This window comes from Poecile atricapillus, chromosome 2 (assembly GCF_030490865.1).
Source record: "Poecile atricapillus isolate bPoeAtr1 chromosome 2, bPoeAtr1.hap1, whole genome shotgun sequence".
Lineage (NCBI taxonomy): Eukaryota > Metazoa > Chordata > Aves > Passeriformes > Paridae > Poecile > Poecile atricapillus.
Genome location: NC_081250.1, coordinates 65,092,300 through 65,117,978, shown reverse-complemented (window position 1 = coordinate 65,117,978; position 25,679 = coordinate 65,092,300). Strand labels below are relative to the sequence as shown.

General features: G+C 49.3%; 1 protein-coding gene across 7 annotated transcripts; it reads right to left on the bottom strand.

The window, feature by feature from the left end:
- Positions 1-4,380: 4,380 nt before the first annotated feature.
- TFAP2A (transcription factor AP-2 alpha) lies at positions 4,381-25,170 on the bottom strand. 7 transcript variants are annotated; one of them, XM_058833493.1, is made up of 8 exons: positions 24,966-25,170; positions 16,804-16,861; positions 16,427-16,702; positions 13,431-13,482; positions 11,570-11,801; positions 10,542-10,660; positions 8,104-8,245; positions 4,465-6,540 (listed from the first exon to the last, which is right to left on the bottom strand). In XM_058833493.1, the coding sequence occupies exons 1-8, from the start codon at positions 25,037-25,039 to the stop codon at positions 6,252-6,254; spliced, it is 1,242 nt and encodes a 413-aa protein (XP_058689476.1). In that variant the 5' UTR covers positions 25,040-25,170; the 3' UTR covers positions 4,465-6,251. The 7 variants fall into 7 exon arrangements, with proteins under 7 accessions (XP_058689471.1, XP_058689476.1, XP_058689477.1 ...); XM_058833494.1 differs by lacking the exon at positions 24,966-25,170 and adding an exon at positions 19,158-19,373; XM_058833495.1 differs by lacking the exon at positions 24,966-25,170 and adding an exon at positions 21,689-22,036 and having other exon boundaries at positions 4,466-6,540.
- Positions 25,171-25,679: the final 509 nt, after the last annotated feature.

The window sequence follows — 25,679 nt, the reverse complement described above, 5'->3', positions numbered from 1 at the left end:
GAAATGTGCCCCAAATATTTCACATGTCTGCTTCTTTATCCTTAGCTGTGGAGATCAGGATGGATCATACGCAGAGAGGAGGGGGCCAGCTCTGCCCAAAGCAGTGCTGAGGCAGGAAGTTCTGTGGGGTGAACGAGCAGGTAGAACATAACCAAAAACACTGTATAGAAGCAATATACATCCCTCAACCTGCGAGTGTAACTGCACAGCTCACACTGCCACTAGAAAAACAACTCTCTATTCAGAACCCCTGCATCTGCTTTTAATCAAGTATTACAAAGAGACTTAACTATACCACAGGCAACATCAGCAGCTTGAGAGCATCTTTGGACAGAAAAGGTCTTCATGTAGATGCTGCAGATCCCCTATAAAAAATAGGATATATGTGTATGTGCACACAAGGCGTTCAAGGAACAACATGGTGAAATGGCTTGCACTTCACACCCAACAGTCCACCTTCCTGCTGAACACAAAACAATTTTTGCTCACCTAAGCTATGCTTTCCCAGTTTACACTCCTTGCCCTGGTTTGAAGATCCGCTGTGCAAATGAGCTCTGTGACTACAAACAGGACAATAACCATGGAGCTTGGAGTAACCTCAGGGCCCTGGTTTTGAGAGGGAGGGACTCATGGGGAAACCACAGGCTCTGGGTGCCAGCATGTGCCTTGCAAAATCAGAGCCTGAAAGAAAAGTGCCACAGGGAACCAGCAGGTCCCTCCTACACTACCAGAAAACTCTCAGTAGTCTTACCCTGATTTCCACACCACATTCACTCAGTGAAGATGCTCTAACCGCTCTGTTGGTATGATAAAAATTTTAGGCCACCGAAGTTAAACTCAGCATCAGAGAGACATGACTGCAGTTGTTGTAAGAGGGAATAAAGGACCACAGATTTGTCACCTTCATATCTACAGCACCAGGAAGGAGTAACGGTTCAAGGATACAAATATTTAACACCATCAAGAGCTATATATCTGTTTACCCTGCCTGAAATATCAGCTGTTTCATCCACCCACAAAAGCCTAGGAACTTTAACTAGAAGAAGAAAAACAAGGCTATTTTGCTATTCTGAAGCCAGTAAGACTCTGCTAGTAATGTGTGATAACAGATTTTTACTTTTCCTCTGTTTCCAAATGCTTGCTTTAAACTACTTATTTTTGGGAGTTTGGGGTTACTAAACTGAATACTGCAAATGGAGAGGCAGCAGCCTATGCAGAATAAATGATTTAAGAACTGGGTTTGGCTGATTTATTTTTTCCTTCGTATTGGAGATAAAAAGAAGGAACACATTCTAGTAATCCCTACTCATTTTCACAGCCATTCTTGCACCTGTAACTCAAATAATGAAGCCATTTGTTATTTATATTGCACTTTCCCCTCCATTCTAGATTTCTAACGATCTGACCCTGCTTTATGGCCCTGACAAAGCCTGAAACCGGTGTGGACTTCCAATAATTGAACGATATAAGGAAAAATCTTTAACTGGAATGAAGCAGATGTTAGCTTCATGCAGTTCCCTAACTTGATTATTCTTTGGACACGTTAGACAAGCATTAGTGATTGATAATGATGCTAATTAACCCCTTTCCTTTCCAAAACAGTAAACCAATGCCAGCAGGATTCTGCAAACAACACACACAAAGTGTATACCAGTATCTGTTCAAAGTGGATCAGGGACACAACTTCATTGCCTTGTGCTGGACAAAAACCTTATCCCGCTGACACCAAGCTGGCTCCAAATCCTCCCTAGGAGTTAACAGCTCACACTGTTTGCAGGGCAGGGAGCAGAACATAGCTCTTTCATGTAGAAAAGGTGCACAGGACAAAATTGAAGGCACCATTTATTTTTTTGTAGTCCCAACCTTTCACGTTTGATTATGGAGCCAGTTTAAATCACTGTGCGTTCACAAGCTGGGATGGACTTCCCGCTGCTCCCTGTCAGAAGGGCACTCGTTATTTTAGCTACACGTTCCTAACATGAGGGCTGAGGTTCTGGGAATCTGGTCTGGGCTGAGACATGCACGTACCAAGGAGGGAAAGGGAAGTGCACATTCTGGAATTTAAATGGGAGGTAGAAGACGAGTAAACAAACAAGGAGCTGATCTGATTATGCAGTCGAATTTATCATGGACAATAAAGAAATTGCCTCTAAATGTAAGGGTTTGGATAAATGAATACTCCTAGCAAGTGAATAAAATGTATTCAATTAACTAAAAACCTTGTGCACTTCTGAACTGAAGTGGAATCGACTGTAATTGATTTATTTGAAACCAGAGGTTAAGGACTGAATTAGCTAAGTACAACTGGGTATTTCAAGCCACTGACTTCTCAAATGTCAAATCTCTTCTATTTTAAATATTATTTCAGCTGCGGGGCATTGCTGTCCTGATGGCTGTTCCACCAGTTAAATCTCAAATTATATTAATATTTGATTTTTGGAGGGTGGGGTAAAATACGGTACAAAGAGGAGGGCTGTCCTTGTTCACGGTGAAAGAGCACCAAGCTGTATTTTGGTTCACATGCAGGAATTAGCTCAGCGTGGCAGCAATGCTCTAACGTTCAGCCACCACTCACCCTTGCTTCAACCGATCTGGGGAAGGGAAAAAATAACAACAGATTTTTGTTTAGTGTATAAAAGCCTGACCTAGAATTTCACTACTGCACCTCAATCACAACGCAAGAAATGCTTCCAAAGAACGCTGGAGTAATTAGCACGTTTTAGTAACTGCACATTGGTCACAGCAGAAGAGGCTGAACCGAACCTAGTCTGATTTCCATTATCGCCTGTAAAATCCTTCCTTAGAAATAATAGTAATAAAGAAACCTATGCAAGGCCATTTCATTTCTCTTTTTTGGTGGCTTGCTAATCCAGCAGCAGGATACCTAAAATGTGCTCTCCTACCATGAAGTAGCTAATTATATCTTTAAAACATTATTTATTATGACCTTATAATGTTCTAGCATAAGACTGCTTTATACATTGACCAGTATAAAACGATTATATTGGGTACAGGTTTCAAAAAGTAACAAGCATCTGTAAATCCAGATATGAATGAATGGTATTTAATAAGATTGTTTTCGTTTAAAAATGAGTATTTATGTGTCGCTGTAGAAAGAGCAGCAATGTATTGCTGTTTATGAATGCTATTGTGCCTGAGGTTAGGATCCCACACACAATCTGAGATGCAGCCAAGAAAAACAGCCCTGATAGACAATGCTTCACTTCACCTGCTACAATACTGTGCATTTCATTTATGTCAAGAATATGTACAGTTAGGGTTCATTCACCTCATTATTTTGTTACATCTACTTTACGGTTAACCAGTCTCTCTTGGAAATAATAAATAACTGTTTTTAAAACAATTGCAGCTTTGCATTCAAAAGATCCACTTTCAATTTACAGAAAAAAAATATTCACCATTTTTATAAACTAGCTGGCTCTCGAAAATAGAATTTAGACTCCACCAACTCTCTTTCTGCTTGGCAAGATTGATTTTACACTGCCTTCCGTAAGTAGATTACCAAAGCAAAATGAAACATCTTGGGCTTTATCTAATGCTTTGCTTCACCAGCTCTACCAAACGTCAAAATATATGAGTAAATGTTAATTCTCTGTGCAGCTTCATTGTAAACACCTCCCTCCTAACCTCCTCAATTTCTGCCTGAGCAAAAAGGGGAAAAAAGGGAGAGAGAGAAAGAGTCAGGGAGGGAAGAGAGAAAAATCAGCTTCCACTACCAAAATACCATCAGCACTTAAAGGAGACCCTCTCTTTAAAATGCCTTTACATTCTAAACTGCATTAAGTCTCCCTTCCTATGATATAACATAATCCAGCCTGATCCTGACTTCACCTACCCCCGGGGCCAAAGAAAATAGATTCAAAATCTGAATTCTCACATGTTTTTATAGCCCATCTTCAAGACATACACTCAATTTTTTTAAAGCCAACTTCCCTGTTTCACAACTGGTTTCCACAAGAAGAAACTCAAGATAAAAATTTCAGTCCCTTATAAACTGACACAGCCATCTCAAAATGTCAGTCTGTGCATTCCACTAAAACACGAACCATCAATCAGAAATAATCTGTCTCCTGCAAGATTTCACTAAAGTTCACAACCGTGAGATGATTTTGTTGGCATCAACTACGGAGCTTTTCTTTTTTCTTGAGGGGGAGGGAGCACCCAGCTGATTTATCAGTATAAATTTTTTTCATAGCATTAATTTTCAGTATTTCTCAGTAATGATTCTTTTTTAAATGTCCTTGAAATGTGTTTTTTAATCTCTGCTCTCGGTTAGGACAGCTACATGTACAACATTTTATAGGCTTATAATTCTGTGTGCTGTATATATAAACATAAATAAAAACCTAGAGGTCAACATAAATAAAATAAAACTTTTATTTTTTAAATAAAATTATGTTTTGGTTAAAGAAAAGATAGTGTGTCATTTTTGTTAGTAGTACAGACAATTTTTTATCCAAAAGAATACATTGTGCTTTATTGTGTCATTTGTCTGAATACAGACTCAGTGGAATATCTAAATGATACCCTGCTCTGAACTCCAAGTTGAAAGTAAGTTTTTATTATACTTGAGGGAAACAATGGGTTCAGCTGCTTATTGCAAGGAGCAATTGTCAAGGGAGAGTTAAACTCAATTACTGTAACCATACTGAATAAAAAATACTGCCAAGAACAAAAATACGCCTGGGTAAAGACAGCTACTGAATAAAAAAATCGACATAAAGCGTATCAAATATTTATTTATCTGGGCAACAAAGGACTATGATACATTGATAGGCATGGAAACTACTGCCGGCACAACTCAATACAATACAACTATAACTGCTTCCAATATGGCCAGTGGAAATACAGGATACCAGGTGGTCCCGAATGTTTGAAGTTCTTTGGGAAAAAAAAATGAAAAAAAAATAAAAAGGAAAGAAAAATAAAAACAAAAGAAAGGGAAAAAGAAAAAAAAAAAAAAGAGGGGGGGAAAAAAAGGAAAGTAAAGCTAAATCTTGTTTTAAAAGACAATATTAATTTATTGCTCTGTTGGTGCTTTTGGGAGAAGGACAGTGGATGAAAATAACTTTTTTTAATTTTCCACAACACATAAGGGTTGTAAAACCACTAACATGTTTAAAAACCTTGCCAGGGTCCAACATCACTTTATTTTATCTTCAATGAGAAACTAAATGTCATACTAATTATATATAAAAATTAATGGTTTTTTATTTGTTCAGCTGCTTCATTGTCGCTTTTAACATGCTACAACAGGGCTAAAAATGATGAATCCCAGAGAAAAACCCCCAAAAAACCTCTGATATCTAAATAAGTACCATGAACCACATGATGAACTAAGAGGGGAAGATTTAAAACCCACTAAACAAGAGGTAAACGAGATCACCAGATAAATAAAAAAGGCTTAAAACAGACTCACCATATTTACAATTCCCATTAAATTACACATAAATAAATATATACATACATGAACACTGATTCCCTTATATAATAACCGTGAATCGTGTTGCAATAGAAAGTTCAAGTTGGTCGCTTTACCTTGGACAGGAAAAAGTTCTACAACTGAAGATATGACATGGAACCGCTTGTGTTTTGTGTTCAAGTTTATTCACAATACTGATAAAATGTCATCAGTCCTTTTTGCCTTTTGTATGTCTGCTGCTGCTGTTGTACTTTTTCACTTTTTTAATTCATTTTTAGTATGGCTACAATCTTAACTGAAGTTTATGTAAGGGAAGGTGGTGATTCAGTCCGGTGAAGCTCATAGAATTTTTAAGTATTATTTAATTCTTTTTGTTTGTTTTTTTTTTTATTTTTTTAATATATTTTTAGAAAAAAAAAGTCCTTTTCTTTTTTGCTTTATTTTTTTTTGTTGGTTTTTTTTTCTCCTTTTGTTTTATTTAAAAAAAGTTCACAAACTCAAGACAGAACTTTTTTTCTTTGCTGGCTCCGTCCCCCTGTTCTGTTCTCTTAGGCTCCAAACTGGGGTAAAACGATGATGGCAGTGGGAAGAAGGGGGAATTTAAGTGGGAGCAAATGGAAATGTGGATGCTGGGAAGGGGTGTGGGGAGAGGGTAGAGCAGTCCTGCAGAGTCAGAGAACAGGACTGGCAGAAGGACGCTCATTCTGTTGCTGTAGCCTGGGGTGCTGGGTCCCGGGGAGAGGGAGGAGGGAGATGAATGGATCGATGGGCTATGAGGGGGAAGGGAGAGGAGTGGGGGGGGGCATCCTCACTTTCGGTGCTTCTCCTCTTTGTCGCCGCTTTTGGTGCTGTTGTCTGTGTGGCTGTTGGGGTTGTTGCTGAGGTACATTTTGTCCATGGCCTTGAGCGCCTCGGTGAGATAGTTCTGCAGGGCGGTGACGGCAGCACACACCGCCGGGCTCCCAAAGCCGTGTGAGATGAGGTTGAAGTGGGTCAGGCAGCTCTGGATGCCCGGCTCCAAAATGGGGTTGGGCCGCGAGTTCCCCAGGGGAGATCGGTCCTGAGCCAGCAGGTCGGTGAACTCTTTACAGATCTGTCTGTAGCACAAATGGAGCAGAGAGACAGAGGGAGGGAGGGAGGGAAGGGAAAAGAGAGGGAGAGAAATGAACCATCACTGGCGGCAGCAAAGCCCGTGCATTCTCCCTGCTAGATTTCACAAGCCCCTGGATCAAGGGGGTTCCTGCTCCTGAGTGCACACACTCTTTCCCTCGTCCTTCTCTCTATGCATCCTTCCCCCTAATTCTCACACCTCCCTGGCACTCACAAACCTCTTCCTTTCACCTTGCGTGCACACACAACAGCACGCCTCACATCACACCCCAGCCCCATCCAACACACAGGCGGACAACAGGAACACAGAGACACATGCCTCTTGCCCCACCGCTCTCCATATGTCAGCCCCCAACACTCTCCACAAAAACACATCCCTGCCCGGCTGGGGTTTGGAGCACCAACACAGTTTTAAAGTTCCAGAGCAGGCTTAATAGACAGGCTGGGATATCCAAAGGTAGGCTAAGAGGTTTGTCCATATCTTAGAAGATTCCATGTTTGGGTGGGAATGAGAGAGCGATATGGGCCTCTTCCTTCACAAAGCTAAAACACACACCTGTGTGTTAGGAAGAATGAGTGAGGGCAGAGAGGGCAATTGAGGATTTAAATTAGGGTATTCTGAAACATTTACATATGTAAATCTCTATCTCCAAATCCAAAGGGACCTTTCCACAGAGGGGAAGGCTGACGCTCACCAGCGCCTGGAAATTTCCTTCCGGGGAGGTAAGGAGGGAGGATACGAGGGCATGGTGCAGAAGATAGGTTATATCACCCGCTCACTGCACAAATGGTTGGAGAAATAACACACCTTACAGCAAAAGAGCTCAGAGGCGTGTTGAAACAGTTTGTGTTCTAAAACCCACATTAATGTCTTCCAGCCATAAAGCAACTCCCATCTCCTGCTTGTGTCCTCTGGCATTGTGCCCTTTGGTGACACCTCCACTGGTAATTAAGGGCTACTAAACAACCCTTTTAATTTCCAGCAAACATACAAAAACAATCATTTTCTTTTCACACGCCACCTGGAAGTCTAGGCAGCCCCACCAACGATAAACTCCGCTAGCATTTTAACTGCACACAGATTGTCATTTAAAATATATTTTTAATATCCCTGTATTTGCTAAGTAACAGAGATGCTTAGGCAGGAAGAACCATTGCAGATTTTAATGAACTGAAATCAGTTTAATGCGCCAGGTTTATTTTACTGACAATGGGAAGCCCTCCCCTTCTACTTAAATTGATGAGCTAAGTGAATAGGCCCAGAAAATGTTCTGCTTTGAAGAATTACTGCTTTTTCTGTAGCTAAACATCCACCCTCAATTCGCACAATTCGCATTCAAGATAATCTGCACAAACTGATTTGAAGGAAACCAAGCTGGTCTGTAGAGTTCTCCTATATCAGGAGGATCAACACACACCCTCACAACTTACAAAGCCATCAGCCACTGGTTATGCAGCAAACAAATGTCTTCACAAATAAAAGCCCCGAACTCAAGTTTGTCCCCCATCCCTTATTTCTAAGCAACATGCCAGAAAGTTAAAAGTCTTACTTTGTTGCTAGAAGCATGTTTTTTCTTGTGACTTGCTCGTTTGGATCGGAATGTTGTCGGTTGAGAAATTCAGCTACTGCTTTGGCAGGAAATTCTGTCTCACAAACGTACCCAAAATCTCTAGCTAGATGTACTGCTTCTCCTGAATAGGGAGGCACGGGTGGGGATGGAAAGAAACACAGCTCATCAGTACACATCGCACAGAGGCAAAAATCCATTTGAAAAAAACTCCAAAAACCCACTACATTCTACTTGGGCTTTTCTTCTCAAAAGCCTGGACGTTTTCTCTTTGAAAAAGTTAGGGCCAGAAATGCTAATTGCATCTTATCTTGCAGTTTTCTTTGCTTCAGCTGAAGGTAATGCAAATCCATATTTTCATAACAATCATTACAAGTGAAATCTCACATAAGAATTTTTAAAAGTTCACATTAACTAAGAGATACTTTTAGACAGACAGGCTCCCTCCACCCAGAATGTGCGCTTCGATTTACATCTCCATACCTATAGAGAGTCATTTATGCACATTTTATTCACAGCTATTTACTCTGAAAATGTGTTTGCCTCAACCGCATCTCTATATTCTTTTGCAATGCATCAATGATTAATATTGATCATAATTACTCCTAGAGCTCTTCTAAATAAAATGCATTAAACAGCTAAGTGTTTAAAATTTAACTTGATCACATATAATTATATGTTCACCCCCAAACGATTAACCATGAGAATTTTAGGGTCATTCCACCGAGTCTGTCTGTTTTGTTGATTTTCGAATCTTTGGTTTTAATTTCCTGAACCAGTTGGTTTTTACTGCAGGGCTTCCTGCCATTAGCTCTAGCTCCGGAAGAACGCATGCGCCAATTAGGGCTTCAAAGCCTCAGTCCAGTGAGCTTGTTTCCATAAAATGGAGCGGATCATAAACAATAACAGTACTCCAGAAACTGCCTCATCGCTACGGGACTCAAAGCCCCAGCAATGTTTATACTATCATCTCCCCAAAATTAGCCACCATCACTAAGTTATCTGAAGAACAGGCCTCTGGTTTTGTTTTTCTTCAAAAAAATCATTCTTTTCAAAGCCATTGTACGTGAAAGCCAAACAGAACAATGGATTACCATAAAACCTTCTCCATATTCATTAACATCACAAATAATGTTAAGCATCTACCAAATCTAGACTTTTTACAAGTTTTCCCCTCGTGATTTTTTTTTACCACAGCGTGTCAATGCAATTGCAAAGCCTTTTCAGAAACATGAAGACTCGGTAATTTTCACGCAGTATAAAAATAGTTTGTTCACTAATCCTGATGTTGACAAAAAGGACGCCTGGCATCATTGCACAGCGCTTCCTTCCCCGTCTCTTTGAACATGAAACATTTCTCGAAGAACGCAAAGCGACAACAAAACAAATTCCCACCTACACAACCAAACTTAAGCTGGACCTGGACAGCTCAGGCTGAGTTTAAAAGCACTTTATAAACTGAACCAGCCTAAAATGCAGCCAAACTCATAGGTAAAGGCAGGCCTCGAGCATACTTGATGTCAGCCAGTGTGACACAGCCACCGCTTCAAAACTAAATGACTGCAAACTCTTGAGCTTCCCACCTCCCTGCACAGACAGAATAGGACATCCCAAGGCACTAAAAGCAAGTTGCACCTTTTCCAGCCAAAGCAAAGCAGAGGAGAATAATATAGCCAAGGGAACATGTGTTCTGAAAATGAGAACCAAAAGGGAGCGGGGGCTGGCAGTAGTGCAACTTTGAGGCTTTCAGGACACCATTAATTCATGGCTGAGGTCAAGGATTCCCAAATTAATTCAGGAAGTAATGGTCACGCATTTCTCAAATGCAGATGTCAGAAAAGTTAAATGATTTACTGTTATGTGGCTGCAGGCTGGGAGGGAGAACAAACTTAAAGTAGCTGCAGTTTCTGACATTTAAAATTGCTTGGTTGTCCACCTGTGGCAGAAGAACAGCAGTGAAGTATTAGAGGCTCTGCTGCCCGTAACTTCCAACTCAATACTCATGGGTCTCTTATGGGGCTAAGCCCACCGTCCCCCTTCACAGGGATCCTTCCCATGCTGCTCCCAAAGAGATCTACTTACTCCACAGAGGGATTACTCATTTGAATGAGCGAGCAAGATGGGGCCCTGAAAACATCTAGCTCGGAAACTTAAAAGCAAATAAATAATAGAACGCTTTGCTGAGTCTGCAGGACTCGCACAAACCCGTTTCAAGTTGTAACAAAAAGCAAAGGAACACAATTAACCTGATTTTTTTTTAAGGCATAGAAAATAACGCCCTTTCAAATGCCAGTGAGCAGCACTGACTCCAGGAAAAGAGACAGAAAACCCGAACAACCGAACAGCAAGTCTTCTCCCATTTGGCAATAGCAAGAGGCACATTTTCCAAACAAGCCCTCCCAGCTCTTTGAGTCACTTACCCTCCACGAGTGATGTGAGCAAGGTAACATTAGCAGCTTTACGCCTCCCGGCTGGCAGGTTTAGTCCTATTTTGTCCAGTTTCTCCCTCAGAGATCTCCCTCCGTTTTTAGACTTTGCCCTGCTCCACACAGAAAGGCGTTAAGAAAGAGGGCTTGGGGGAACACCTCCTCCTGCTTTGGCTCCCACCCACACATGCCCCCAACACATCCCTTCCCAGGGAAGGGAATAAAGGGTTTAGGCACAAGGGATGGGATACATGGCTGTGAGAGGCTCAAGACCAACTGCTGCTGAAAGCTGAATTCCAGATATTGGGACGGTGCTTTGGATGTTCCCACATCTAGAGAACATCAGCCCTCACTAAGGTCTAGATCAGCCCCAAAGCTGATGCGGAGCTCTGAGGTGTCTCCCTGAGCTCCCAAGGTGTCATGGACACGGGGACAGCTTTCTCCCCAGGCATGACGGGAGGAGGCCGATTTGCAGGGCCTGCAGCCTCAGAGCACCACTGCCCTCACACCAAACTCTAGGTGGCCCATCTAGGTGGCTTATCAGGACAGCTGGGCTAAACGGGGCTGCAGAGATGGGAGCTGCCTTAATTAATCCTGGATCTTATTCCCTGCCCAGGCACTGCCTAATTGCCTGGGTGAGGCCACGGGGTGGGAGCCCAGAGCAGGGCGCCTGCCACACAAGGCCGGTCCTGTGCGGTGCGTGTGTGGTGTGTGTGTGCCCGTGGGGGGTGTCCCCGGCGGAGCGGGGCAGGGACACGCCGGGACTCCATGGCGGGGCTCCGGGGGCCGCGCAGGGCCGCGCGTTGCCATGGCGACAGCGCCCGCTGCCCCCTCCCGCCCGCCCGCCCGCCCGCGCGGCCCCGCCGGCCGCGGGCGCCCCGCCCCCTAGCGGCGGCCGCCGCACTCCCCCCGCGCCACCGCCCCGCGTGGGCGCTCGTCCTCCTCCTCCTTCCCTGCCTCCATCCCTCCCTCCCGCACGGCACAGCCCGGCATCCCGCCTCCCGCGTCCCTCCGCCCCTCACCTCCGGAGCACTCCGCCCAGCAGGGAGGCGTTGAGGCACTCGGGCGGCGACAGGCGTCTCTGCACTTCCGCCACCGTGACCTTGTACTTGGAGGTGGAGCTGAGCAGCGAGAGGCGGCCCGGCACCGAGCAGAAGACCTCGTTGGGGTTCACCACCCCGCCGAAGAGCGCGTCCTTGTTGATGGGGATGGAGGAGACGGCGTTGTTGTTAGACTTGGAGAGGGACACGGGGCCTGCAGGGAGGGAGGAGCAGGGAGGTGAGGGTGAGGAGCGGGCGGGGAGCCGGGGACGGAGGGGGAAGCACCCGAGCCGCTCTCTGCGGCCAGCCCGGACCCCGCACCTCCTGCGGGGCAGCGGGGACGCAGCGGGGGGCACCCCTCCCCTCTCTCGTCGGGAGGCACAGGGAGAGAGCCGGACATCCCTGGACCAGCAGCGGGGAAATTGTACAGACCCTGCAGCCCCTGTCGGGCGCCGAGGCCGCCGGGTGCCGCACGTCGGTAGCGCCGCGTCGGGCGGGCAGTGCCCGGGCAGCGGCGCAGCCGGCAGAACGTGTGGCAACGCCGGGGCCCTGCCAGCGCACAAATTTAGACATGGAAAACCCGTAACAAGGCGGAGAACCGGCACACCAAAATATAGCTCGGTCCCTGCCCGGCGGCGGCCGGCGGGGAGGTGCCGGGCCGAGCCGCCGTGCGGTGCCTCCGGTCCCGGCCGCCTTCCCTTTCTCCTCTGCCTCAGCCCGCTCCGCTTGGCGGGCACAGTCCAACCAAGCGGGGGGCTCTCCGTTTTGGATAGATCACTTGTGACATTAATAGCTCTGGGAAGGCTAATAGATACAACAGGAGTTAAACGAACTCTTGAGATTACTAATAAAAGAGCCAATTATCATGTCGACTTGGAAAGAGCATCTCTTAAGATTTATCCCTTGCACATCTAATTTGACGTGACAAAGGCTTTGCAGGCGGGGGGTGGGGGGGTATGAAACTTCAGGTTCGCTGGCTGTACAGCGATTAGGGTTAGAGAGGAGAGTGCCTCAACTCAGCACCTCTCTCCTGCGGTGGCCTGGGTACCCAAATTCCGGGCGGCCACGCAGCCACAGCACCCCTCAAGAGCAGGCAGGAGCTAGCTGCGCCTTCCACCCTGCCAGTTTTACTTCCAACAGCGTCTCACTACACAGCATCCAAACACAAAACCCATCACTTTCCACCGAGAACCTGCTTTGCAAAATGCCCTGTGCCGCCTTTCCCAATCCTTCGGTTGTCCGAAGAACGACGGGAAATGAAAATCGAGTGAAAATTTGCAATAAATATTCTGCAAGGTTTGGGTACCAGCTCCCAAGCAATTCAATTCCAAATGAAGCAAGCGCACAAAGCCAACGAAAACCGAATCACCCTAACCACCGACAGACATCACTTTTCAGAAACTCGCCCCTTGTTCTCCACCAGTCCGCCTCATCACCGGCGTGATTTAAATAAGAAAACCCGAAGGAGAGGAAACAACGAATTTTACCAAAAACGATTCAAGCCCTCTGCACAGCCAGATGCATTGGGCAAACCATGAAACTCAATTGTTCGCTAATGCACTAAAAGACCGGCTCGGATTTTCTAGATCATCTGCTAACGTTTTCCTAGTTAACGACAATAATAATTAAAGTACCCGGCAAACGTGGCCATTTAAGAGGGCGGATTTCAACCCTCATCGCCCGCTTTTCTTTGCTTCCAACCTTTTGGCCAACAGTACATGCCAGAGGAAGGAGCCCGGGGCCGGGGGACTGGAGGGGAGAGGGGGGAGGCCGGGTGAGTCCTCCCTTCGAGCAGTCCCCAGCCTGTGACGACATGTTTGGTATGCGCAAGGAAACAGCTTACCTTTCTTAATTACAGTTTGATCTGGGATGTTAATACCGGGGTCTTCTACGTGCTGCAACAAAAGGAACAGGCAGGGATGTCAGGGTAGAGCCACAACAAAAGGCAGGGAGGGTCGAGGTGGGATGGGGTGCAGGAGAAGTTTTGTGGTGTGTGTCCGTCCCCCCCCCCCCCATTCCTGGGCACGATGTGAGGAGGAAAACAACAGATCCTGCATGGAAAGGGCGGGGGGAGGGAGAAGGAAGGAAGGAGATTTGGAGGGGTGGGGGATTTCCTTTATCGAGAGGAATCCCGCATCCCTCCCAGCTCTTCCCCCGATCCCCAAGAAAAATATAATAAATCACTCACACACCCCCGGGGCCCCAGCGGCCGTAAGCTTCTTGAGGGCTCCCTCCTCGCGTCCCTTCCCTCCTCCCCGGGAAGCAGCCCCGGCCCGGCCCGGCCCTTCCCCGCCGCTGCTCCCGCGCCCGCGGGAGGGAAAGCACAAAGGAGCGCGGAGCGGGGCCGGGGGGGCCACGCACCCCGAGCGGCCCCGGGCTCCCCCACTATTGTCCCCTCGCAGGTTCCGCGGTCGCGGCTACAGCTGGGGTTCGCGCGGCGGAGTCACGACGTGATTAGAAAGTCAAATGAAATCATGTTTTCTAATTCTAAAAACTGACAGGCAATATAATGTCTGGCTGTGTTTACAAATTAACACCAGTGCTGCTGAGATAGAAGATTTCGCAATCGTTACAAAACCCAGGCATTACCATTTAAAAAACTATTACTTCCTTCTCTAGTCTTTGTCCAACAATAATACTGATTCTAACATTTTCCATTCTGTCTTGGATTTATGCTCCTGTTAATTGTGCCTGATCTCAATGATTCCGGGTGGATGGTACTAAGTTGCTTTATTACAGGTTTTATTATACTCAATGCTCTCATTTGTAACTTGCCTAAAGTGCTTCTGGATTTAAGTATAATTAAATTGAGAAATGTTCAGAAATGACTACTGCTGCAGTTCTTGTGTTTTAACTATATGGGGAAATATGATCCCTTTATGCATGCACCCTAAACCCATAAAGTAAATGTAGTGTGGCATAATACTTTTATTTGTGTTATTTCTACACGTATTCCGTACAGGGAGGACTGTTAAGTTTAAAATCCCACAGAGATATTTATGATTAAATAATTTTCACCGTCTACTTGACTTTCTTAAATATTTAGCCGTCATTTTTATTAAAGGTTAACTGTTGCAACAACGGAAAAATTCAAAAATTACCCTTCCAACTCACATTTCTGTAAAGGATTTTTTTTTTTTTTTAACCAGATAAAATACACCTCAAAGATGCACCCTCTTATTTTATACTCTCCTTCATGAAGCCTGCTGATTCAGTCTTACAGAGAAAAAAAAAATGGCTAGGCTGGTTCAAGGATTTAAACCAGATGGCATTTGGTTTTCACGAAGTATAGCAATGCTATTAATTCATAGATCTGCAGAGGAGGCTTCCCGAATCAGCCCACTGCCATGGAGCACAACACTGAGGAGAGGGAGAATTGAAGAGAACATTTTAGGTCATGTTCTTCCTACAGCAATCAGGGGCTTGCAGTCAACAAATTAGTTTATTCTTACGATTGCCTCCATGTTATTTTATATCAAGTTTAAAGAGTCGACCTGCTTTTAACAGATCCAAATTGCTTACTAAATCCTCCACTTTGGAAAACGTATGCGTTTATTGCAAAACTGCTAAACACAACCAGCAATTTTCTGTGGCTAATTTAGCCAGATGAGGGCTGTAATAAATTCACTATTTTCTCCGAGTATAATTTACAAAAGATTTCAAAATGACCCCCAAAAATAGGTAAGTTCATCTGAACATTATCCTTGCAACACGAAACTGTACTCATTAAACTGTCAGCGAATATATTGTTGTAATATTTGATCCTGTAATTTGGGATGGCATTTCGGCAAAAATCACATCCAGATACCACAGTTCCCTCCTCCTCTTTCCTCCTGCAAGTCGAGCAGCTTCAGTCCCTCAGCATGAGCTCTGTGGGCTTTAATAAATTTATTGCCATGTTCTAATTCCATTTTCGGGGAGAAACCCAGAAAGATGAACTTTGATCATAACCTATCATGTTGTATAAGGCCACTTTCCTAACTGAACAATAGCCCTGGCTTGCTTTGTAAGTAGCCTGTGCACTAATGTCATGCTTAATTAGAAATCATTTTTAAAGTCTGTACTCATCGATAACAGAATTAGGTCCCCCAAATAATGCATCCTCCAATAGGATTCCAACATTTAATTTAATATAGGGTGTAGCAGGTCTGACTCAAATTCGATAACCTATAGGTAATGATTTATGAGGTCATCCCTTTGCACCGCTACTAAGAGAAGGCAGCAGCATTTTAGTATACCTCTTCCCTGATTTGTCAATTAATTCCCTCAGAGAAGAGGATCTGTCCATGCCCTCTTGTAACTTTGGACGTGGTTATCCCCTGTGCCAGTCCTGTAATCATGGGAAACCAATTTTTCCTTCTTAGGCCACTTTCACCCACTTTCCCCCCACCCCCCCTTTGCATTTGTGAGATCTCGTTAAATGTCCTCACAGGCATTTCAGACTCGTGTCTTTCCCAAGGCAGTAAGAAATCCCCAAATGCACGGCCCTGTGGTGATATTATATATTCTTCCAATCGTAACAGCTTATTGTCATTGAGAAGGAAAGATATTGTTAACGATGACGATAATTTGATTTATTTATATTTTAGTGGACAAGTTAGCGGGGAGGCGTTGCGCAGGGACGAGCTGCGAGAACCTTTTGTTCTAGGTGGGGGGCTTTACTTTTCCCTTGGGGGGGGCGGGAGGGAGTTCTCTTCTTCCCTTCCAATTTTTTTTTTTTTTTTTTTTTTTTTTTTGTGGGGGGTGGTGTTCCCCTCCCTCCCTCCCTCTCTCTCCCCCCGACGTCGAGCTCCCGCGGTAAGAGGGACGAGCGGGCCCCGGGACGGCCCCTTGGCTTACCGGCACGTCCTCGATGGCGTGGGGGATGGAGTGGAGGGGCAGGTCGGCCAGCCCCGAGCCCAGCCCGTGCGGGGCGTGCAGCAGGTCGTCGTGCCGCCGGTAGTCCCTGCGTGGGTCGAGCCCCGAGAGCTGGTGGGGCAAACCCCGGTGCGTGTGGAGCAGCCCCGTCTCCTGGCTCTGCCTCTGTCCCGGCCATCCTGGGTGCTGGGGCTGTGGCTGGGCATGGAGGGGGTTGAGGCTGTACGGGTCGTTCACGTGGGAGTAGGGGTCCTGAGACTGGGGGTAGATGGGCTGGTAAGGGGGGGGGAAGTAAGGGGGCTGGAAGTCGGCGTTGGGGGTGTGGGAGAGCGGTGGGGCGCTGGTGTAGGGAGACTGACCCACGGTCCCCAACTGGGGTAGCCGGGCTGTCCCGTTGCTGGTACTGTCGTGGCGCTCCTGAGGTGGGGAGCGGGAGCGGGGGGGGGGGATTGGGGGGGTTGGGGAGTGGAGGGGGTAGAGGAGGGGGAGGAGGGGGAGGGGAAAGGAGAAAAGAAAAACAAAGATAATATCAAACTGTTTTTCCTCAAAATCGCCTTGAAAATTTCATCTATAGGGCAATGAGGGGCAAAACATCATCTGCGAGGCGGAGGAAAGCAGATCTGGAGATCTCTCTGCCTCTTATTTCCCTTCCCGAATAATTAAGAGGCAGTCTCGCTTTTTAGAAAACAATAATAACGGCAATAATGATAACAGCAATAATAGCAATAATTACAACAGGACAGCTAATAATAATTAATAAAACATTGCGGCGATACAGCGTGGATTCACAACAGATCGCGCCCCGGCGTTTCAGGAGCAGGTATTTCCCGCAAATAAAAAGAATAATTCACAAGCGAGCTTTACTGAAATAATAATTCTGCCACGACCCAAAATCCTTCCTCTGGCCCTTAACAGCACCGAGATAAATACTGTCGCTGACATTACCGATCGCGCGCGTCCCAAGGAAACCCTGGAAAATCCAAGCCTACTGCCATTTTGTTACCAGAAAACGCCGAAATAGCCTCCAAACAAACCGGTAGTTTCCCTACAAGAGTTTTAGGAATGTTTCGGGGAGAAAGCACTGCTCTGGTCCCCCAGCTACGGGAAGAGCCGTCCCGATGCCCGGCCGAAGCCCGGGCTGGCCAGCGTGCGATTTGGGAGCGGAGCGGGCAGCGGCGGCTCGGCCGCCGGGGAAGCGGAGGAATGCGGCAGGCAGCCGGGGGAAGCGCCGCCGCCCCGACGGACGAGTGGCACCGAAATCAGCCCGGGCGTTTCGGCACGGCTCTGCCGGCTCTCGAGGCCGGGCAGATGAGCCCAAATGAACGTCTGGGGTAAAAGGAATGGCCTCCGTGGAGGAGGATTCGAAGGAAAGAGACGCGGTCCCGAAAAAGGGAAACGAGAAAGAGAAAATACTACGTTTGCAGGTGGCAAGGTGAAGGAATCGAAGCAATAGGGTCCAAGCAAAGCCTTTATCCGTTCGCTCAAGGCAGACCAAAAAAAAAGAAAAGGGGGGGGGAGGGGGAGGGAAGAAAAGAAAAATAAAGAGAGAAGGGGAAAAATGTAAACCACCGAAATTTATAAAAATGAAGGAAAGGAAAAAAAGCCCTCTCCGGAAAGCTGGGTGCGAAACCCCCACTGCCACCGCCGACAACAATAGCAACACCCAGCGCGCACCGAACCCCCTCCGAGAGAAACGTGAAGCAACTCACCATAGCCGAAAAACTGTGCACTAACATCTGCGAAGAGTCGGAGGTTACAAGTCAAGGTAGAAAAAATAACAAAAAGGCAGAGGAAAGGGACCGGCGAAGCGCGCAGCCCCCGGCGGAGCCCCGCGGGTGCGGGCGCGGCGCGGGCGCGGAGGGAGCGCGGCCGGAGCCCGGCGCTAGGCGCGGGCGGCAGGACCGGGGCGCCGGGGCTGCTCCTGCACCGCGGGCGCGCCACGATAATCCATCAGAACTTGCACCGATCTCTGCTGCCCTTCATCGGGTGTTCCCAAGGCGAGCTCTCTATCCTGGCGCGGTGTGAGGAGCCAAAGTTGGTTGCTTTTTTTTTTTTCTTTTTTTTTCTCTTTTTTTTTTGTTTTGGTTTTTTGTTTGTTTGTTTTGCGCTTTTTTTCCTTTCTTTTTTTTTTTTTTTTTTTTTTTTTAGCGTGTGTGTGTTTGTTTCTTAATCCTTTTTTTCCTCTGACTCTTTCTTTCTTTTTCTCCTTTGACTTAGCTGCTGCTTCACTTGAGCTCCTAATAACAGATCTGCTGCCTTCCTGGAGACTCCTAATAGCAGATATTCATGACTATTAATATTACACGAACACTTAATAAGGGAAGAATGGCTGGAAATCGAGCGTGAAGCGAGAAGGCAACTCAAGGCAGAGCCTGTTCTAAATGACGTCCATTGAATGAAGAATCAGTGTATCTAATCAGAGATGGGGGAGAGGGAGAGGGAGAGAGAGACAAAAAGGGAGAGAGAGGGAGCGGGAGAGAGAGAGGGGGCACATGCTGCTGCGTCTGACGAATCACAGGAAAGGGGCAACATTTTAAAAGGTTGCAGGGCATGCAAAAGTGAAAGAGAAAGAGATCCGGAGAGAGGGAGAGGGTGGGAGCCGGGGGGCGGGGGGGGGTTGCAGAAAGAGGGGGGGCGGGGAGGGAATGGGAGAGACGGGCAGAAGGAGAGAGGGGAGGGGGTGCGGGATCCCCCCCTCCTCTTCCTTCCTCACCTTCGCTTCGCTTCCCTTCCCCCCGGCTGCCGCCTCCCCATGTCCCCAGCCCCGCAGTCCTTCGCGGGCGCACCTCGGGCTGCGGCTGCTGCGCGTAGCCGGCCTCAAAGCCCAGGGAGAAGAGCGGCTGCTCGCTTCCCGCTTGGTTCTTGCCTCCCTCGGCCGCACCGCCGCCGCCTTTGCGCGGGGTGGGCTCCGCGGGACCGCCCGCCGCCGCCGCCCCGTCCATGCCTCGACGGCGCCCCGCCGAGGGGCTCCCCTGGCCGCTGCCCCCGCGGCGGCCGCCCCGCGCCGCCGAGCCGGCTCGCCTCCGTGCCCCACGTCCCGGAAACCGGCTGGGAAAGTTTTTTTGGGTGTCTCCCCCTTTGGGTGTCAGCCCTCCTCCTCCTCCTCCTTCTCCTCCTCCGGTTCGAGCCCAACGCCGAGACCAGTGGGCGCCCGGAGCGGGGGGGCTGGGGAGCCCAAAGAGCATACGCCGGGCTCCCCGCAGCCCCCCTCTCGGAGGATCCGGGAAGAGACGGGGGAAAAAGGCAGGAGGCAGCAAGGCGGGGAGGGAAGGAGGGCGGGAGGGACGCGGGGGGGAGAGGGAGCCGGGAAAAGAGGCAAGGCGAGCGCTTCTCCCGGCCCAGACAAGCCGGGGCTCCGGCGCAACCCGTCGGACTGGCTGTGCAACTCCCAAACAACTCCCTTAAAGCAGGCACCGCTCCGCTCGCCGCCGCCGCTGCCCCGCCGCAGCCGCAGCCGCCGGCGCCCGGCCCCACGCTCCGCCCGCCCGCCCCGACCCCCCGGCGCTCCGGCCGCCCCGGGCGCTCAGCAGCGCGGCTGGCCAGGCTTTCATGGCCTTTTTCTGGGGTTATTTCTGCTTTTCTTTTTTTTTCTTTTCTTTTTTTTTTTTTTTTTTTTTTTAAAGGCAGGTTGTATCCCCGGCAGGATACAGCCACCCTCTTTTCCATCCTCTCTTAAAAAGTGCTCTCGCACCACGTTCCCGAGGTAAACACGGAGAGCCAACCCCACACGTACGCACAAAATCCGGCCGGTTCGCGGAGCGGCTGCGGCTCCCTCCGTGCTTGGTAACACCTCGGTGCGAAGTCCCATTAACGCAAGGCAACAAAAGCCATTTGCGATGAAATCCACACGCTCGCACGTGTGCTAACTGGAAGACCGGTCCTGAAGGGAGGGAGGGGGAAAGAAGCACGCTTTCCACCCGAAACGCAGTTGAGGAATATGTGTCTTTTTTTCCGGACTGAATTTAAAAAAAAAAAAAAAATCCAAAACATAAAAAAGCCCAAACAACCCAGCCAAGCAAAAATAATAAAAAAAGCCTTACACAGCCCACAAATCCCAACACCCCTGACACCTCATTCATAGAAATCAAACACCCGCCAACGAGCGGATCTAAAGCTCAGCTCCCGCATCGGGAGACAGCTTCATCCCAAACTCCTCGATCCGGGACTAGGTCACCAAACCACTTAGTCGGCGCTGAGCCTGCCGAGTCATCGGTCCCTTTCCTAAACTACAGCATCGCCCAAAACAGCGTCAGGGTCGGACGGGAGAGTGCCCCCTTCGACCCAGAGATGCATGTCGGCAAGGATCCACCGAGGCTGAGGGGATTCTTCCCGCGTGGGTCACGACCAAATAACAGCGTTCACTTGCAAAGTAGAGTCTTTTATTGCGCGGTTTGAACGCACTGCACAGGCAACTTTTACGAAACGGGTGACAATAGTATTCGTTGGTTTGAGACTAGGCATGGGTCCTGGGCATGGCTCTTCTTTTTCCTCTTCTTCTCCTTTTTGTCAGATTAAAAGACAATCGCCTCTTTCTAAAAATATGGATGCACATACAGACACAGAGAGAGATGCGCGCACACAATCTGTGCTGAACGGCTCCAAAACCGAATGAGGTGGATTTTTTTTTTTTTTTTTTCCCCCAAGCTGTTAAATTACTATGTCTCAAACCCGTGGGAATGCGGCCCTGAAAATTAGGAGGCTGGGGGAACACTGCTCCAAAACCTGTGATTTCAGTTAGGCAGCTGACCCCTGTAAATTTGTGCAGCTCGGTATAATGAACCCGCAGATATATCGAAAAAGCTGAAATTAAGCGCCGGTCCTGAGCCGATTTATTTGGATGCCTCGGGTACCTAGAGTGCAAGAATAATTCTCTTCCCTTTGTCTCTTGGCCCTCTCATTCATTCATCTGTCCATTCATTCAGCCAGCCGCCTATCCATCCATCCATCCATATGGATGAGTGTAGCATCCTACAAGAGCCTTATCTACGGAGGATCTACCTATAGACCAGGCTGCTTCTGGATCCCGTTTGCCTTTCCTCATACACTTCCGACAAAGCCGTGTTTCCACAAGCCCCGAAGTTCCTGGGGATGGACCCCAGCCCCTCTCCGGCTGCAGGACCGCAAGGAAGCCTGACGACGGAGCAGAAGTTTTCCTAAACGAAATTGAGAGACGGAGGGATGCTGAAGGCTCCCGCTTGCAGCTGCGGGGCCGGGGCTCTGCCCGGGCCCGGGGGAAGCGCTTACCTCACATTCCTCATACTTGATATTATCCGTCAGTTTCCAAAGCATTTTCATGGATTGGCGAGAGAGAGAGGATTTGGTTCTCCCTGCCTTGCCTCTCCCTACGGTGGCGGTGCCGGGCAGCGTGGGGAGCGCGGCTGGCGGAGGCTCGGCAGCGCTCCCGTCCGCGCTCGGAGATCTCCCTCTAATGGTGGAAACTTTTCCCTTTTCCAGCTCTTTACCCACAGTCTAATCGCCTCATTAGCATATCAACAACAGCCCAATTGCTCGCCAGCACAACAACCTGCAGCCATGGTCACAGGTAGAAGGGACCCACGAGCAAGGGAAAAAAAATAATAAATTAACGACAAAAAAAAGAAAAAAAAAAAAAAAAAAAAGCTTTCCTCGACCTGCCGAGCCCCGGCGCGGGGGGGCAGTGAGCCCTGTCTCTCTGCCTGCGGGCCGCTGCTAGCCTCTGTGCCTCTGCCTGCCAGCGGGGAGGAAAGTGGCCAGCGAAATTAAAGAGGCTACCGTCCGATCCGCAGAAAGTTTGGGGCTAGCCATGAAGCCACCCCATGGGATTTGATTGTCCCCCTAGCCATTTTTTTTCTTTTTTTTCTTTTTTTTTTTTTTTTTCACGGAGGTTAAAGTAAGCAAAGCGAGGAGAAACGAGACTCGAGTCCTGATCGAACAAGGTTATTGTCTGCAGAGGCTTCTGTTGCCCTCTGATTTTGGTCTTTTTTTGTGGATATTTTAAAAGCTTTTCTTCACAAGCTATTATTTTTTCTTCTCGGCTCTGTTGGCTATTTGGCTTCAAAAAAACACCACCCCAAACAAATCCAATATTATCTCCCAAACAGAAGTGGGCGAGCGGTAAATTAACTGTAGCAGGAGCCAAAAAGTCTTTTGCAAGCACTTGAGCAAAAGGACAAAACAATGACCACAATAAAACTTGGGTACTTTCTTAGGTGGAGTGCTTCGTTTGCTTAACAATGTGACGCTAAGAGAGCGCTCAGGCTGCCCTCCTGGGGGGCTGCTTCTCCACCCTTCTTCTCTTTTATTTCTCCGGGTGCCCAGCCTTGATCCATCTATCCACCGAAAGGCTTCGTTTTTCCGGTTTGTGGGTTTGTTTTTTTTTTTTTTGTATTTTTTTGGTTGTTTTTGTTTTTTGGGGGTTTTATTTTGTTGGGGTTTTTTTCCCCTCTCTGGGTGATCCCTCGATTCACCGGGGGGCGAGGCATTCCCCTCTCCGTGGGGCTGGCGTGTCTGGCCTGGCTCAGCTCGCCGCGCTAGCCGTGTCCCCAGGCATCACCAGGAGCCGGGCATCCCCATGGCTGCCTGTGCACCTGGCTGCCCTGCTGCTCACCGAAACTTCCTTTTGCCGACGGCAAAACCTGCCTTGTCGGCCTGGAAGACCCTCCCGGGGCCACCCTCCCCCCCGCCCTCGACGTCGGAGGAAAATTTACTGCCTCTAGGAGCAAATGGCCCCTGCACTCCGATGGGGAGCCGCAGTGGGCCCTCGGGGGCCCGGCCCACGTGTCGCCACGCCGGGAAGGGTGGCAAAGCCTCCGGGCTCCCGGGACTGCTCCGTCACACACAAACATCCATGTCCCCTAAACAGATTTTTTTTTTTCTTTCCCCTTCACCCCTCCTCCACCATACTCCCACCCCCGATGCTCTTTTTCACCAGAGCTTTTGTCTGCCACTGGCAGGAGAGTAAATTGTTGTTTTTACTCCCATTGAGGTTCAAATGGACCTGGCAGATTAAGCCTAGTTAATGCCCTGGGGGGGGGGGGGGGGGGGGGTTTGCTGGAGATGAGAAAAAGAGGAGGGAAGGGGGCTGACGAAGGGGCCCATCGCCCCTTAGCGCCGTCCTGTCTGAACCGGGGAGGTCGGGAAAGCCTCCCACCCGGGACAGCCTCCCACCTGCGGCTGCTCGGGACTGCCGTGGGCCAAAGGCCTGGATCCCTTTTGCCTTCTCTCGCCAGGCCCGGGCCGGTGGAGTGCAGGGTTGCGAGGGGAGGGGGCGGTTTTCCCCGAGAGATCCACACGGGGCAGCGGAAGGCGGGTCCGCGCGGCCCGGCCCCTCCGGCCAGGGGGGCCCCGTAGCGCCGGGGAGAAGCCGCAAGGAAGGCCGGGGTGTAAGGAAAAATCGGGAATAGATTTCAAGGCAGATAACCCGTAAACACGATTGCGCAAGAATTGATTTCAGTGAAAGAAAAGAAAACCTTCTTTTGATGGCTTTTTCGCAGCGGTCTGATAAAAAGATGTTAGCAGATGTAAAAATACTTTAAATTATTTTTGTTTACTTATTTTGTTCCCCCACCATATTTTTTTAGACGACTTGCTTCTACCCTAAAAAAATTTAAAAAAAATAAATAAATAAGGTAGTCTAAGGAAAGAGTTGGTCGAGAGATTCGAAAAGTTGGGAGCAGAAAAAGAAACTAGACTCCCATCTCTAACTGGACTGTCCTGGGGAAGAAATAAATTTTTAAAAAGCCGTTTTCTCTAAGAAAATCCCGTGTGCTTGAACAGGACGGTGCATCTTCCCTTTCATCAGCCGGAGAACTGCGGTCATCCGGCCCGAGCCGATGGGCATCAGGGCGCTCCAGGGTTTTTCAAGTGTCTCCCTGTTGGTGAGCCTCCGTAACTCCACACGTGCAGTCTTTCCCGTGGTGCGTGTGGCTCCCCTCGGGTCCGTGGGGCCGGCCGAGAGCCTGGCGGGCAGTGTGTTCCCCGCCTGGCCTCTTTCGCTGGTGGGTTCTGCTTTTCCCTTCAGCTCATCCCTCGAGAGTGCTTTCCACGGGCGCCCCCGGCGCATCTACAGCCGGGTGGGACCCGGCAGCGTCACTTTTCCATGGGACAGGCCGGCTAGGAGCTCGTAAGGAGGTTTCAGTCCCCGATGCGCGGTGGGTCACGCCGGAGTCTGCTGGCCCTGCCCCGCGTGGGGTCCCGTGGGCAGCCCCAGGGCTCCCCGGCCGGCCGGCCGCCGCCAGCCCCGGGCACAGGGACACCGGGCGGGCACACGCCGCCCTCGGCCGGCACACACTGCCGGGGTCGTGTCACCCGCGGCGGCGGAGCACAGCCCGACCCCTCTCGACTCCAGTCCACCGCTCTCTACCTGTTGCAGTCGGGCCTCACGAGTGGCCGCGGGCAGCCCCAACACCGAGAGCCGCAAAACACCCAACCCCAGCATCAGGCTTGCCCCCAGTTCCCTCCGGGCCCGTCACCTTTCTCGCTCCAGCCCTGCCTCCCGTCCCAAAATAACAATAAACCCCCGCAGGGCAGAGGGTCACCTTACCTGCCAGTCCCCCATCTTGGCAAGGATAGACATCCTGGCTGCGGGCTCCGAGTCCCCAGGTCCCTGCTGGTCATGGACTGCGAGGGCAAGCCACTCGCCTGGGACGCCTGTGGGTAAATCCTCCCCTTACCTGAGCCGGGACTCTCTCACCTGGCCATAAAGAGCTGGGTGCTCCCTGCCCGCGCCTGCGCGCTGCCTCCGCGCTGCCTGCGCGCTGCCCCCCGCCACCGCGCCCGCCCGGCCCCGCCGCTCCCGGGGGACCGCCGGCCGTGACCCCCGGGGGGCTCCCGAGCGTGGCCCGGGCGTCCTGCCGCCGCCCGGACCCCTGCCCGCTTCGCCGTGGTGTCGCGTCCCGGCGCTCCCCAGCCGGGTGAGCTTCCCGGTGCTCCCCCAGCCGCGAGCAGAGGGCAGCTCTGCCCGCCCGGGTGCCCGCCCGCGGCCGGGGTGGGGGCGGGCGAGCCCCCCAGGCTTCACCTTCCCCCAGGAGGCCGGTGGAAGGTTGCCTAGGGGCAAGTTGTCAGGGACTACATGGACGTAGTAATAATAATAGTAATGATAATAATAATAATAAATAATAATAATAACAACAGCAACACCAGTAGCCCAGAAAGGCAAAGCACCAGGAGGGCTGAACTAGCCCAGATGGTTGACGGAACTACTGCAAATTGCCAGGGGAGTCCAGGGAGAAACAAAGACATCCCCCCACCAGTGCAC

Excerpts from the sequence above, each read along its gene's own strand:
- TFAP2A (XM_058833488.1), bottom strand. The coding sequence starts at position 21,739 with ATGAAAATGCTTTGGAAACTGACGGATAATATCAAGTATGAGGAATGT. Across the intron at positions 16,862-21,688 it reads TCAAGTATGAGGAATGTGAG|GAGCGCCACGACAGTACCAG; the intron begins GTAAGCGCTTCC and ends TCCCCACCTCAG. Across the intron at positions 8,246-10,541 it reads GCTCACATCACTCGTGGAGG|GAGAAGCAGTACATCTAGCT; the intron begins GTAAGTGACTCA and ends CTCCCTATTCAG.